General features: G+C 39.5%; 3 protein-coding genes and 1 non-coding gene across 4 annotated transcripts in view; all 4 read left to right on the top strand.

The window, feature by feature from the left end:
- The first annotated feature begins 439 nt into the window (after nt 1-439).
- On the top strand, nt 440-1,963 carry LOC101295595 (probable CCR4-associated factor 1 homolog 7-like). The gene is made up of 2 exons (XM_004291900.1): nt 440-593; nt 692-1,963. The coding sequence occupies exon 2, from the start codon at nt 926-928 to the stop codon at nt 1,742-1,744; it is 819 nt and encodes a 272-aa protein (XP_004291948.1). The 5' UTR covers nt 440-593; nt 692-925; the 3' UTR covers nt 1,745-1,963.
- A 1,434-nt stretch (nt 1,964-3,397) lies between these two features.
- On the top strand, nt 3,398-6,537 carry LOC101293071. Its single transcript, XM_004293193.1, has one exon. It carries the CDS (start codon nt 3,398-3,400, stop codon nt 6,071-6,073), a length of 2,676 nt encoding a protein of 891 aa, XP_004293241.1. The 3' UTR covers nt 6,074-6,537.
- Nucleotides 6,538-6,816: 279 nt separating this feature from the next.
- Nucleotides 6,817-6,889, top strand: TRNAF-GAA. Its single transcript has one exon. It is a non-coding gene; the product is annotated as a tRNA-Phe (tRNA).
- Nucleotides 6,890-8,492: 1,603 nt separating this feature from the next.
- The window catches only part of LOC101294140 (CHD3-type chromatin-remodeling factor PICKLE-like), a 12,194-nt gene continuing 7,096 nt past the window's right edge, over nt 8,493-13,590 (top strand). The window contains 15 exon segments of the mRNA XM_004291895.1: nt 8,493-8,632; nt 9,777-9,926; nt 10,045-10,182; nt 10,277-10,425; nt 10,679-10,840; nt 11,018-11,259; nt 11,363-11,458; nt 11,549-11,685; nt 11,766-11,978; nt 12,094-12,201; nt 12,517-12,567; nt 12,667-12,766; nt 13,294-13,436; nt 13,527-13,548; nt 13,551-13,590. Coding sequence (XP_004291943.1) covers nt 9,780-9,926; nt 10,045-10,182; nt 10,277-10,425; nt 10,679-10,840; nt 11,018-11,259; nt 11,363-11,458; nt 11,549-11,685; nt 11,766-11,978; nt 12,094-12,201; nt 12,517-12,567; nt 12,667-12,766; nt 13,294-13,436; nt 13,527-13,548; nt 13,551-13,590 — 1,748 coding nt within the window. The 5' untranslated portion in view covers nt 8,493-8,632; nt 9,777-9,779.

The raw sequence follows: 13,590 nt of genomic DNA, 5'->3' as shown, positions 1-13,590 counted from the left end.
AATTTTAACAAGTAATTGTAAGAACACAAACAAACGTAATTATTTTACAATTTCATTCTAAACTTCTCGTCATAATAAAGACACATGTTAATTAATCAACAGTAATTCGATATCTTAATATTACAAAAATAATCACCTTATCGAGGTATATGGTGTTATCCATTCCATGCATGATGAAGCCTGCTAAATTCAATCAAATCAGATCATTATTTTGACCAAATTCAGAGTGAATGAACCAAACACATGATTTAGAAAGGGTAATCATTCAAAAAAGGAAAACATCATCCCAATAATGCTGTATAGTGTATACCTGATAAAACGGTGTCGTTTGTTCGTCCACGGACAAAACGCGGTCGTTTCGTGGGAGGGTTCATCCATTCGCTTGCAGCATTTTCTGTTTTCGGGGCCCTGTCCTCACAGTCGTTAAGAACCCACCCCCAGTAAAGGTCTCTCAAGCCACGTTCTTCCTCACCCTCCTCTTTCTCCTCCGCCTTCGTCTTCGTTGACCTTCCTCTTCCTAGCCGGACCACCCCATATCACTGTTCCCAACTCCCAGATCCGTTCTCCTCATCCCTCAATCTCACACGTCCAAGGTCAGATCTCCAATCACTCCATCTTCTTACTATTACTTACTTTATTACTTCTGCTTTTTCTTTCTTTAATTCACGCTTTCTTTACCTCTCTGTTTTAGATCCGACTACAATCCTTGACTCGCTGAAAGATCTTCACTTCAGGTTCTTGAGGTTCTTCTGTCTGCTTATATATTATTTATTTGGGTTGGGTCTAGATCTGGTTCAGAGCTAGAAACTTTCTCAACCAAGTTGAGGTTTTCGTGTTGGGTTTCGTTCGTGAACGATTAGGCTGTGTTTAAAGATCTGGGCTTGGCTGTATTGGTCGCTGTGTTGCTTAATTTGGTATATTGGAAATGTCAATTTTGCCAAAAGAGGATTCGATTCGAATCCGGGAGGTGTGGAATGATAATCTTGAAGAAGAGTTCCATATTATCCGTGGTATTGTTGACAAGTATAACTATGTTGCTATGGATACCGAGTTCCCTGGGGTTGTTCTTCGCCCTGTTGGGGCTTTTAAGAACATCAGTGATTACAACTATCAGACTTTGAAAGACAATGTTGATATGTTGAAATTGATTCAGTTGGGCCTCACTTTCTCTGACGAGAATGGGAACCTTCCTACCTGTGGAACCGAAAACTTCTTCATTTGGCAATTCAATTTCCGCGAGTTCAATGTCACCGAGGACATCTTTGCCGCTGATTCGATTGAGTTGTTGCGTCAATGTGGGATTGACTTCAAGAAGAACAGCGAGAAGGGTATTGATGTGAATCGTTTTGCTGAGCTTTTGATGTCTTCAGGGATTGTGTTGAACGATGCTGTGCATTGGGTCACCTTCCATAGCGGGTATGATTTTGGATACCTGCTCAAGCTATTGACTTGTAGGAGTTTGCCTGATACACAAGCCGGTTTCTTTGATTTGATCAAGATGTACTTCCCACTGGTGTATGATATCAAGCATATGATGAAGTTTTGCAACAGCCTCCATGGTGGGTTGAACAAGCTTGCAGAACTGTTGGATGTGGAAAGAATTGGTGTGTGCCATCAAGCAGGCTCCGACAGTTTGCTTACAGCTTGCACCTTTAGGAAATTGAGGGATTCCTTCTTCAATGGCTCGACCGAGAAATATGCAGGTGTTCTGTACGGTCTGGGTGTTGAGAATAGTACTAATTGAAAGAAAATAATTGTCAAAAGAGATTGATGAATATTTGTAGACTATTGTGTGAGACATGTAGCATTTCCTTGTACACTGTTCGCAAAAGAGTTGTTGTTCTAGTTTTAACTTGTCATCTATGCTTGCTTGTAACTGAAACCTTAACCGGTTCTGTAGCGTTGAGTTTCTTGTAAATTATTGCAGTTAGTGTTTCAATAAAAGTTTCCGTTTCAATGAGTTATATCCCAGTGTACTTAATTAGCTCTTTCCCTCTTCTCATCATCATGTGCATTTTTATATCTGTCTTGGAAGCGTATGCATTCTTGTTCTTTGGTTCTCTTGGATTGTAATTTTGCATTTATAAGGTGCCGGTTGTTCTTTTATCAGTTATCATTGATCTTGTATATTCTTGAAATATCTGTATGCATGTATCGGGGGTGCAGTGAGATACCTTCATTTTGTATCCCTGGTGTATAACATGAACAAGAAGGAAGGAAACTGGCAGAAGCAGCAGTTTATGCGTGGTGAGTGTGGTCCAAGGGAATCTTCTATGGTGCACAACTGCGCATATTGTATAACAAGGTTTGGTTCATCATTGTTCTCATTAACAGGAATCCAAAATGTATGAACATCAACAATAGCTTTGTTATCATTTGTAAATTCGTACGGGAAGCAAGGTTTTCAGGTGTTTTGAGTCTTATAATTTGCTGAGCAGCACAGTACTGCAAACAAAACATTGCCTGGTAACATTGTAGCTGAACAAGTATAGTGTTAGCAGATGTCGTGGCGCCTAAAGATGTCAAGGAAACAGTTATCTAGAAAATTTGCTACACCGGAAAGCTTTGTAGTTTTCTCCAGCACTTGTGTCAGTTATCAGATTTAAGAAGTGCTTGTCTGTGCTGATAGGCCAATCGGAAGTCTCATTTGGTGTCTGATTGGATTGTGCTTCCACATTGGGCGGCGTTGACGATGAGAATCACAGCCTGTTTGGTGGATTTCTTACTAACGTAAGATCAAACAGAAGTGCTTAAATATTGGCATCGAGGTCTTTCTTTTCTGTAAATAACGTCCCCATAGGACATTGTCAAACAATTTGTTTTTTCCAATAGCCACATTACCTGTATATATGGTATTCTTCTTGGTAGGTAACCAATAAACCATATCAAACACGTTTCATTTGTGCCCATGACTATATGTCTAGTTTCTAATTATAACCCGAAGCATATATTTCTAGAACTATTTTATTCAGTCTGTAGAAGTGAGAAGGTAAAAAACAACCCAATTCCTTAAATACACAACAAATTACCAAAACGTATAAACATACGAGGTGTACATGTATATGAGAAAGTGAGAAACACCTGGGCAAGCAATACCAAATGGTTCGTGGATCTAAAATAAATTGTTGCACCAGAGAGAAGAGAACGTGGCGAACCCGCTTTTTAGGAAGTGACACGCAACCAGTCCACTCCATTTTCCTCTTACTCTTTTACCCAACAACACTGCATCAACGCCGAGCCTCCACCTTTCTCCGATCAACCTCATCATCGTCATCTCTTTCTTTCCCTTTCAATTCCTGTTCACACACACAAACTGCTGATTCTGATTGGATCCCAAACTCTCTCCAAACCCAAAAGATCAGATCCGATCTGATCTGGATCTCCATAACCCCCTCTCATGCCTCCCAAACCCGCCACCCTCATCTTCCTAGGGTTTCTCCTCCTCACACTCTGCCATGCCGATCCGGATTGCCCCAAAACCAGCCCCCTCGTCAACTTGGAATCCGAATTCAAAATGCTCCAGCACCAGCTCAGAGGCTCCATCAAAATACTCGACGATTGCTCCTTCAAGGTCTCCAATTTCGACATGCTCTCCGGCTCCGACGTCCACTGGTGGGGCGCCGTCGCCCCCGATTTCAACAACCTCACTTCCGGCTTCGTCGTCTCCGACCAGAAACTCAACCAGACCTACAAAAGCGCAACCTTCACTGTGCGTCTGAGGGACAATGTCACCTGGGATCAGATCCAAGTCCTCGCCGTCTGGGACCTCCCCACCTCCTCCGATTTCGGTCACATCCTGCTCCGCGACGTAGTCAACCGCAGCTCCGGTTTGGCTCCCTCTCCGTCGCCGGCGAGCGATTCAGGGAATGCGACCAGTCAGGCTCATACTGAGCCGACTATGCTGGTGAACTGCAAGAGTTTGTCTGACAGTTTTAGGATCAGATGGACATTGCGTCCTGAGGAGAATGTGATTGATATCGGGCTGGAGGCTGCCACCGGGTCGACCAACTACATGGCTTTCGGGTGGGCCACCCCGAAAGCTACTAAGCAGATTATGCTCGGAGCGGACGTGGCCGTCGCCGGATTCGATGAGGAAGGAATGCCGTTTGTGAATGATTTTTACATCACAAAGTACAGCGAGTGCACCCAGTACAAGGACGGCTCTGTCAAAGGGGTCTGCCCTGATATAATGTATGAAGGGAGCGCCCCGAATGGGTTGGTGAACAATACCAAATTGGTTTATGGCCACCGGAGGGATGCGGTGTCGTTTATCAGGTACCAGAGGCCGTTGGAATCTGCTGATCAGAAGTATGATGTAGTGGTGAACCATACTGAGAAAATGGTGGTGATTTGGGCATTGGGGCCGATCAGGCCACCGGATACTCTTCAGCCTTACTATCTTCCCCAAAACCATGGGGGACCCCAGGATGTGGCTTATGGCTATTTGCAGCTGAATGTTTCTGAGCATGTGGATGACTGTTATGGTCCTATAGATGCCGAAGACAAGGAGGATCAGCATCTCATTATTGCCGATGCAAAGGCCCCGCTTGTGGTTACTTCCGGGCAGGCAGTGCATTATCCAGACCCTCCTAACCCTTCCAAGGTTCTTTACATTAACAAGAAAGAGGCTCCGGTGTTGAGAGTAGAAAGAGGGGTGCCGGTCACGTTTTCAATACAAGCTGGACATGATGTTGCTCTCTACATTACTTCAGATCCTCTTGGTGGGAATGCTACACTGAGGAATACAAGTGAGACTATTTATGCTGGAGGACCGGAATCTCAAGGAGTTCAAGCCAGTCCCAAGGAGTTAGTTTGGGCACCAGACAGGAATACCCCAGACCTAGTGTACTATCAATCTCTTTATGATCAGAAAATGGGATATAAGGTACAGGTGGTTGATGGGGGTCTGCCGGATATGTATAATAACAGTGTGATTTTGGATGATCAGCAAGTTACATTATTTTGGACATTGGCACATGATTCTATATCCATTGCAGTCCGGGGTGAGAAAAAAAGTGGTTTCTTGGCAATAGGATTTGGTAGGGGAATGGTGAACAACTATGCTTATGTGGGTTGGATTGATAATATTGGCAAAGGGCGGGTAAATACTTACTGGATTGATGGAAAGGATGCCTCGAGTGTGCATCCAACTTATGAGAATTTGACATATGTGAGGTGCAGGTCAGAAAATGGGATCATTACATTCGAGTTCACTCGTCCTTTGAAACCATCATGTGGTAAGAGCGATAAGCCTGAGTGCAAAAACATAATCGATCCAACTACTCCTCTTAAAGTTATATGGGCAATGGGTGCTACATGGTCAGATGATCATCTTAGTGATCAAAATATGCATTTTGTTACCAGCAGTAGGCCTATAAGGGTGCTGCTTATGCGTGGTTCTGCCGAGGCAGAGCAGGATTTGCAGCCAGTGTTAGCCGTGCATGGATTTATGATGTTTCTTGCTTGGGCTATCTTGCTTCCTGGTGGAGTACTGGCTGCTAGATACTTAAAACATGTTAAGGGTGATGGTTGGTATCGGATTCATGTATATTTGCAGTACTCAGGTTTGGCAATCGTTCTACTTGCCCTGCTTTTTGCTGTTGCTGAGCTCCGTGGTTTCTTTTTCGGCTCATTACATGTTAAATTTGGAACTACGGCTATATTTTTGGTATGTATGCAACCAGTGAATGCATACCTAAGGCCAAAGAGACCAAATAACGGAGAGCAGGTTTCCTCTAAAAGGCTTATGTGGGAGTATCTTCATGTGATCGGTGGCAGGAGTGCCATAGTAGTAGGTTTTGGAGCACTTTTCACAGGATTGCGGCATTTAGGTGATAGATATGACGGTGAAAATGTTGGGGGACTAAATTGGGCTTTGATAGTTTGGTTCTTGATCTGTGCTGTGATAGTAATATATCTGGAATACTGTGAAAGACAAAGAAGGAGGGATAGAAGTGTTGGCAGAAGCAATTGGGTACTGGGGAACCATGAGGAAGATGACTCTGTTGACTTGTTGAGTCTAAATGGTACATCAGGAAGGATGGAAGTTCAATTAGAGCCTCTGAACAGATAGGTACATAGATAGTTATTCTTTGATATGAGCTACTACTCTTCACCGATTTTGAGAATGTGAACAATGGGGAATACAAGGCCTGTTTACTTGCTTCAAATGTCTTTTTGCTTTGTCAAAGGGTTCATTCGATGATTGCCACATTCAGCTCCATCCAACCATTTATTCTGAAGACTAATCACCCCATGACATGCACTCTTTGTATACTTGATACATCTTTTTACAGTGGAAGGTTATATCATTTTATTTGTGGCTTTTTATTATAAACAAAAGCAGAGTCAGCCAGTCAGATTGCGCCGGACAGTAGCTTTAGAATGTTTAGTTTAGATTTGTGAAATGCTTTTCAGGCATTTGAAAGAAGAGTTGCTAGGACAAATGGAGCAATTTTCCTGTAAAGAAGCTGCATAATCCACATGAAGATGCTTGCTGCCCTTTCTGGCTGTGTTGTTTTTCTTGTCTTGCTTTTGAGTCCTTTGGCATTTTATGAATGCTAAATTTTGTATTTTGGTCTTTAACGAGAGCAAAACTTCATACAGTTGGATTTCTTGCGCTTGAATTCTAGCATTCTGAGCCGTGTGAATAAAACTGGCATGTAATCTTAACCTCTGAAGAGTGAAACATATGAGTTTGGACATGATATAAAAACCTCAATAGTGCAGAGTAACATCTGTGATTGGACATGATATATTCGGCCTCTGGATTACCGATGTTCTTTGAAGTGTTCTGTAAGATGTGGAATACCAGCTGCGGGGATAGCTCAGTTGGGAGAGCGTCAGACTGAAGATCTGAAGGTCGCGTGTTCGATCCACGCTCACCGCATTGGTTTTTTTTTTTTTTTTCTTATTTTCAATTTGCTAAATATGGAAGGGGGTTGGTGAGTTTTCTAGATATTGTATTATAGGAACTTTGGATATGCTCATGATTAGCTTCTTAATCCAGGCCTCATGATTTTTATGAGATTATGCTGTAGATAACCTGTATTTTGTTTTCTTTATCAGGATTAACCTGTATCATATTCCACAAAAGGACATTGTTGTTTTTGGCATATGAGAATGAAAGGAAACCTAATCATTTTCATATATAGGCATGAAAGGAAAACTCATCATTTTTAATGCAATAAAATGAAAACTCATTATGTTTCAAATATGAACATAAAAGGTAAACTCATTATTTTCATATTTGAACATATCCGGGGGCATTGATTACACTTTAAAAGCTAAAAAATCCGATTTGAGCTATGAGTTTGCCTTATTTATTGAAACTTAGTTGTCCTACATGCACAAATTTTCACAATTTTTGGATATTTGTAAAACGGTCCATTGAGATTACATGTAATTTCTTTTTGCCCATGAACTTCATATATATTTTTTAGTTTACTCAACTTTATTTTTTATTTGTGTAGTCAGTAAATTTCTCACATGTGCTACGGATTTCATGAAACATAAAATTGTAAGTATTGAGAATATGCATTTGTGTTACTTGGAACAAAATACTAAAATTCGATTTGAAAAACCTTACAATTAAGTTGACATAGTCTACAACATTTATGGAGATTACTTCAATCGTTTATATCAACGTGTGAGTTTGTACTGTTGTTTAAGGTACTACATCAAGTGCTACTCAAATTTGAGAAATCATTAAAGCTAAGCAAACAAAATGTTCTATATCAGAACCTAAACGTTTATAAGCAAAATATCAATATCTTAGGATAAGATACGTATCTAACATGCATACACGTGTTGATATTTGCTGTTCCCTCAGTGGGATGTGTCAAATCTTGACACCGCCTATACTTGGTTTATAATCACAATTACCATGCATGTTACTTATCACGCACGTAACATAACCAACACAAGAAAGGACACGCGCGTGTAAACATAACACACATCGCGTGAACGTCATAACAAGTAATATCTCTTAATTAAAGCGAACACAAGTTTATTGAACACATAATAAAACTCACACGATCATGCACAGTTAGTTATTAACTTCTATCACGTAAGATTTCTACTTCTTCTAACAAACCCTAATAGTAAGAATCTCATTCATAACACAAACAAAACTGATTTCGTACCAAAATAAAACATCCGCGTCAGAACCATTAGTCAGTTACTCTAATCAAACCCACAAAATAAATCAAAAGCCAACTACATGTCCATTAGGGTTTAGTACACAAAACAACACAATGTACTCGTATGATCACATTTCTATCATCCATGGTAAAACATGGCACCCAAGTACCATCATCACTAATTCACTTCACAACCCATGTGCTTCCATCAAATTATATTTTCATCCCCATAACCAAAAGGTGAAACCTCGTTCTTACCGGCCATCAAGAAAGAGAGAAAGACGATTTAGTCCCTTACCTACATGCCGAGGCTATATAAACCCATCCGGTAAAACAGTCTCACGCTAAATCTTCGAGTGACCAGGGTCACTGTCTCTCGGTTCATATATTACCTTTTACCCCTTTCCGTTTCAATTTCTCTAACCCGCTGGTTCTCGGGGTTCAGGGAATTCAGGCAACCGTTCGGAGGTCCTCAGATCCATTGAGCTCCGGTAACTCTCTCTAATTCCCTTTACATTCTGCTTCTCTTACCTTTCCTTCACACACACACCACCTCACCAGGTCTCAATGCTGGCCCAATTCTGATTCGGCTGTCCATGAAACTCTTCAAAAACGGTCCCAATTCGCTGTCCGTTAGGGTTTCTCCGGCGAATTGGACTCGTGCTTTTCACATATCGTCATTTCCATGTGATCTTAGCGTTTTGTATATCAGTTATGATGCTCCGCTCTTGATTTCTGTGTTCAATGTGGACTCGGTTACTTGAATTTTCAGCTGCTCTAGTTCATATATGCATGTGTATTTTCTGTTCTTGGTTCGCAATTTGAAAATTGAGGTGTTGCTCTAGAATGACAGAGTTATGTTGGTTTTTAATAACATCATGAGGGATTGTTATGAATTATTCTGATCAGCTAATTTTGCTGTTCTATATATCTGCGTATGTGTTTATGTGCTCTCGTGTGTATTTGCCTTCATGTGTTAGCTGCAACCATTCGGGGTTACGTTTGATGTAATCATGTATGCTTGAAGCAGTATTGTTTCGTTTCTCTTTGCAATTCCTTTTGCCTTAATTATCCATGTTTTTTCGAAAGAGAACCGCTCTATAATAACGAGACAGGTGATTCAATGTTATTTCTTTATTTGTTGATTATACGATCTTTTCTTGTTCCCCTTTTGGTTCAGGCCTAGTATCTAATTAATTCATGCACAGATTTTTTGGTTTATTTCATGAGAGTTTACCTTCTTCTTTTTTTGTACCGTTTTAGTTAAAGATAATATTACCTTTTGTTAAAAGTAGTTGATGAATTGGGAATACGTATATAATCTCTCTTTCCTACTGAGAAAGACTGATCAGTCAATAGAAGGGAATGATATCTGCTCAGGTACTTCAGGAGCGTACCTGAAGCTGAGCTTATAAGGCATATCATTTTCACAAAACAATCTTTGACAAACAGAAAGTGGGGGAATTGACATAATTTTCCAAACAACTACATGTTCTATGTAGGTAGTTGGGTTTGGCCTCTCACTGCATTTACTGGACCATTTAATTTATTATATAGCTTAAGCCGGTAAGAGCATTTCCAAGTTCAACACACGCATCATTGAATGCTGATTCAATATCTTCTCTGACTCTGCAGAATATGAGTAGCTTGGTTGAGAGGCTGCGCACTAGATCAGACCGAAAGCCAATTTATAATATTGACGAATCTGATGACGATGGCGATTTTGGGACTGGAAAACCTGGAAGAGCTGAGGAGAAGTTTGAGAAGATTGTCAGGACTGACGTGGTTTGTTTATAACTTCTTCGATAACTGATAATATTTGAAATCTGTCGTGTTGCCATATTTTGTTTCAATTTGAAATCACAACAAGTATTTTCTTATGCTTCTTTTTTGGGGTGTGCAGAAAGATAATTCCTGTCAAGAGTGTGGGGAAAGCGAAAATCTTATTGAATGTGAAACATGCAACTATGCATATCATGCTAAGTGTTTACTTCCCCCGTTAAAGGCTCCTCCCCCTGATAGCTGGCGCTGTCCGGAATGTGTATGTTTCCTTTGCCTACTTTTGCTTCTATTTAAACCAGCTACAGATGATATGCTTCGGTGATGGCTGAGAACCAAATTTCCTATGTTTGCAGGTGAGCCCACTGATTGATATTGACAAGATTCTGGATTGCGCCATGCGACCTACTGTTGCCGGTGATGCCTTAAAGCAGGTTACAAACCAGATTTTCGTGAAACAATATCTTGTGAAGTGGAAGGGACTATCATATCTACATTGCACATGGTAACTTATTATTGGTTTCAGCTTATCGCTATGTATAGGGGCTAACTCTGTTTGCTCATCTCTTAGACTCTCTTTAAGAATAGTGGATGGCTTACAATAAAGTTGTATCTCTCTGAAAACCATTTCTAAATGCAAGCGGGTTTCTTTCGTACTACTCTGGCAATTGTATATCCATTTTGGGAAGTGAGCTAGTTTTACTTGACAATTGTCAGTTTGAGAATTCCCATTTACCTGCCTATTGATTTTCTGTCAGGGTTCCTGAGAAAGAATTTAATAAAGCATTCAAGACATACCCACGTCTGAAGCAGAAGGTTAACAATTTCCATCGTCAACCTTCTTCAAGTAATAATACAGATGATGATTTTGTTGCCATTCGACCCGAATGGACAACTGTTGACCGGGTCCTTGCTTGCAGGTCCAGTTTCTACCTTCTTTTGTTTATTGCATACCAATATAATGTTCCCACCGAAATGTTTGAATGCTTCATATCATTTGAAATTCAAATAAAATGAGAAGGTTAATGGGAAGACATCAGTGCCGTATGCCTATAGAAGTATAGAATGTCAGTAATGCTTTTTATTGGATTCTGCAGGGGTGACGATGAGAAGCAATATCTTGTAAAGTGGAAAGAACTTCCTTACGATGAATGCTATTGGGAATCAGAAGCTGATATCTCCACATTTCAGTCCGAAATAGAGAGATTCCATAGAATTCAGTCTAGATCTCACAAATTGTCTGGTAAGCAGAAGACCAGTCTTAAAGATGCTCCCGAATCAAAAAAGAAACATAAAGAGTTTCAACAGTTTGAACACAGTCCTGAATTTCTTTCTGGAGGTACAATTTCTGTCTGTTATGAACTTTGAATCTGGTTTTCTTCGCTCGTCCTCAGTGATTATTTTGACTATGGACAGCTGAGTGCTTTTTGTTTTAAATAAAGGTACACTGCATCCCTATCAGCTTGAAGGTTTGAACTTCTTACGTTTCTCCTGGTCCAAACAAACTCATGTGATACTTGCTGATGAGATGGGACTTGGTCAGTATATATATCATTTTTACCTGTGGTATAAATTTTCTTTCATGATAGCTTAATTTCACGAACAGCATGGGATTTCTTTTGTTGCAGGCAAAACTATACAGAGTATAGCTTTCTTGGCCTCTCTTTTTGAAGAGAGAGTCCGTCCACATCTAGTGGTGGCTCCTCTTTCAACTTTACGAAATTGGGAACGGGAATTTGCAACATGGGCACCTCAAATGAATGTTGTAAGTGCACAAAATGTTCATATTATGTATCATTATGTATTAGTCAAATGTGATTCTTAATAAAAGTTCATTTGGTCCAGGTTATGTACTCTGGCTCTTCCCAAGCCCGTGCGGTCATTCGGGAATACGAATTTTACTTCCCCAAAAATCACAAGAAGATCAAGAAAAAGAAATCTGGTCAGGTTGTTGGGGAAAGCAAGCAAGATAGGATCAAGTTTGATGTCCTTCTCACATCATATGAGATGATTAACTCTGATTCTACATCACTGAAACCGATAAAGTGGGAGTGTATGGTAATTTTCTGGTGCTCTATATGTGCACTTCTGTTTTCACCAAAAAATAATAATACGTACATTCCATACATATCTTAACATTTGGTTGGTGCCTAATGCTCACATCCATATGTAGATTGTTGATGAAGGACATCGTCTCAAAAACAAAGATTCAAAATTGTTTTCATCATTACAGCAGTACTCAACTGATCATCGCACACTTCTGACTGGAACTCCTCTTCAGGTTGATCACGCAGAGTCTTGTGTGACAGATATGCTTTTCCTTATATTACCCTTTCTAATTTCTAACAACTATCTCTCAATCTGATAAGACTGAAATATTCTAGTTACATTCTACACTTCCTTTTTGGGCATAATGCTGATTTAATTTGTTTCTTAATTAATCGTCCTTTTGTGCCTTATGGTTTCCTGGGTTTAGCAAGAAATAGTCAGCTTATTTGTGTTCTATTATGAATTTACTGACATAAATAAACTAGTTACATACATCAAAGTTATTCATTCCAACTTACTCGCGGTCTTTTTTTGGGTACAATTTCAGAACAATCTGGACGAACTTTTCATGCTTATGCACTTCCTTGATGCTGCCAAGGTGAGTGTGGGCCATGCACTATATGAAATTGAATACAGCTAATGGAAATAAAAGCCTTTTTGTATTTCATACCTTCTCTTTTCTACTTTTTACATGCAGTTTGCAAGTCTAGAGGAATTCCAGGAAGAGTTTAAGGATATAAATCAGGAAGAGCAGATTTCCAAGCTTCATGACATACTTGCTCCTCATCTTCTTAGAAGTATAAATTCAGAACTTTATTAAGCATAACATTGCCCTACTAATGACTTGTGCACATATGATTTCCTATTAGATGCATTAGTTATAGTTGTACAATGTGTTTGCTTTATTATTTGAATCTTTTTCCTTTTGTCTTTTGAAGAAATCCCGACTAAAATTGAAATTTTGGCTCAGAATAATTTTGGATTTTCGATCTTCAACTGTTTGAATTCTTGAGAGCTCTTTTTATGTAGTTCTATTTTGGATTTATCATGTCATGAATATCCGGACTACTTTATATCATTAATTCTCAGTTTTGCATTTCATGAAAGATAATAGTTTAGATTGTTTAAAGAGGTGAAAAAATTTGTCGCTGATACTCATTGAACACATCCATCCTTGTGTATTTTCTGTAGTTTTTTTCCTTTTTGGTTCAGTTTAAAGTTCAATATGTATAGTGATTTATAGTATGTTTAAATTGTTTCCTCTAATTTCATTCTAAGAAAAAAAATTGCTGAAATGTGTGGAAATTGGTAATTGGTACTGCAGGGGTGAAAAAAGATGTCATGAAAGAACTTCCTCCTAAGAAAGAACTTATATTACGCATCGAATTAAGCAACAAGCAGAAAGAATATTACAAAGCTATTCTGACTCGTAACTATCAGATACTAACTCGTCGTGGTGGTGCACAGGTTAGGTTGCATGATCTAGTTTAAATGAAACTCTTATTTTTTCTTTGTTTTTTTGTTTTTCCTTCTTCTAGCCTAACTAGTGGTAATCAGATATCTCTTATCAATGTGGTCATGGATTGCGCAAGCTCTGTTGTCATGCTTATATGCTAGAGGG

Source organism: Fragaria vesca, linkage group LG2, assembly GCF_000184155.1.
Source record: "Fragaria vesca subsp. vesca linkage group LG2, FraVesHawaii_1.0, whole genome shotgun sequence".
Classification (NCBI taxonomy): Eukaryota; Viridiplantae; Streptophyta; class Magnoliopsida; order Rosales; family Rosaceae; genus Fragaria; species Fragaria vesca.
Note: the sequence above shows the minus strand (reverse complement) of the source record. Positions and strands in the feature narration are given on the sequence as shown.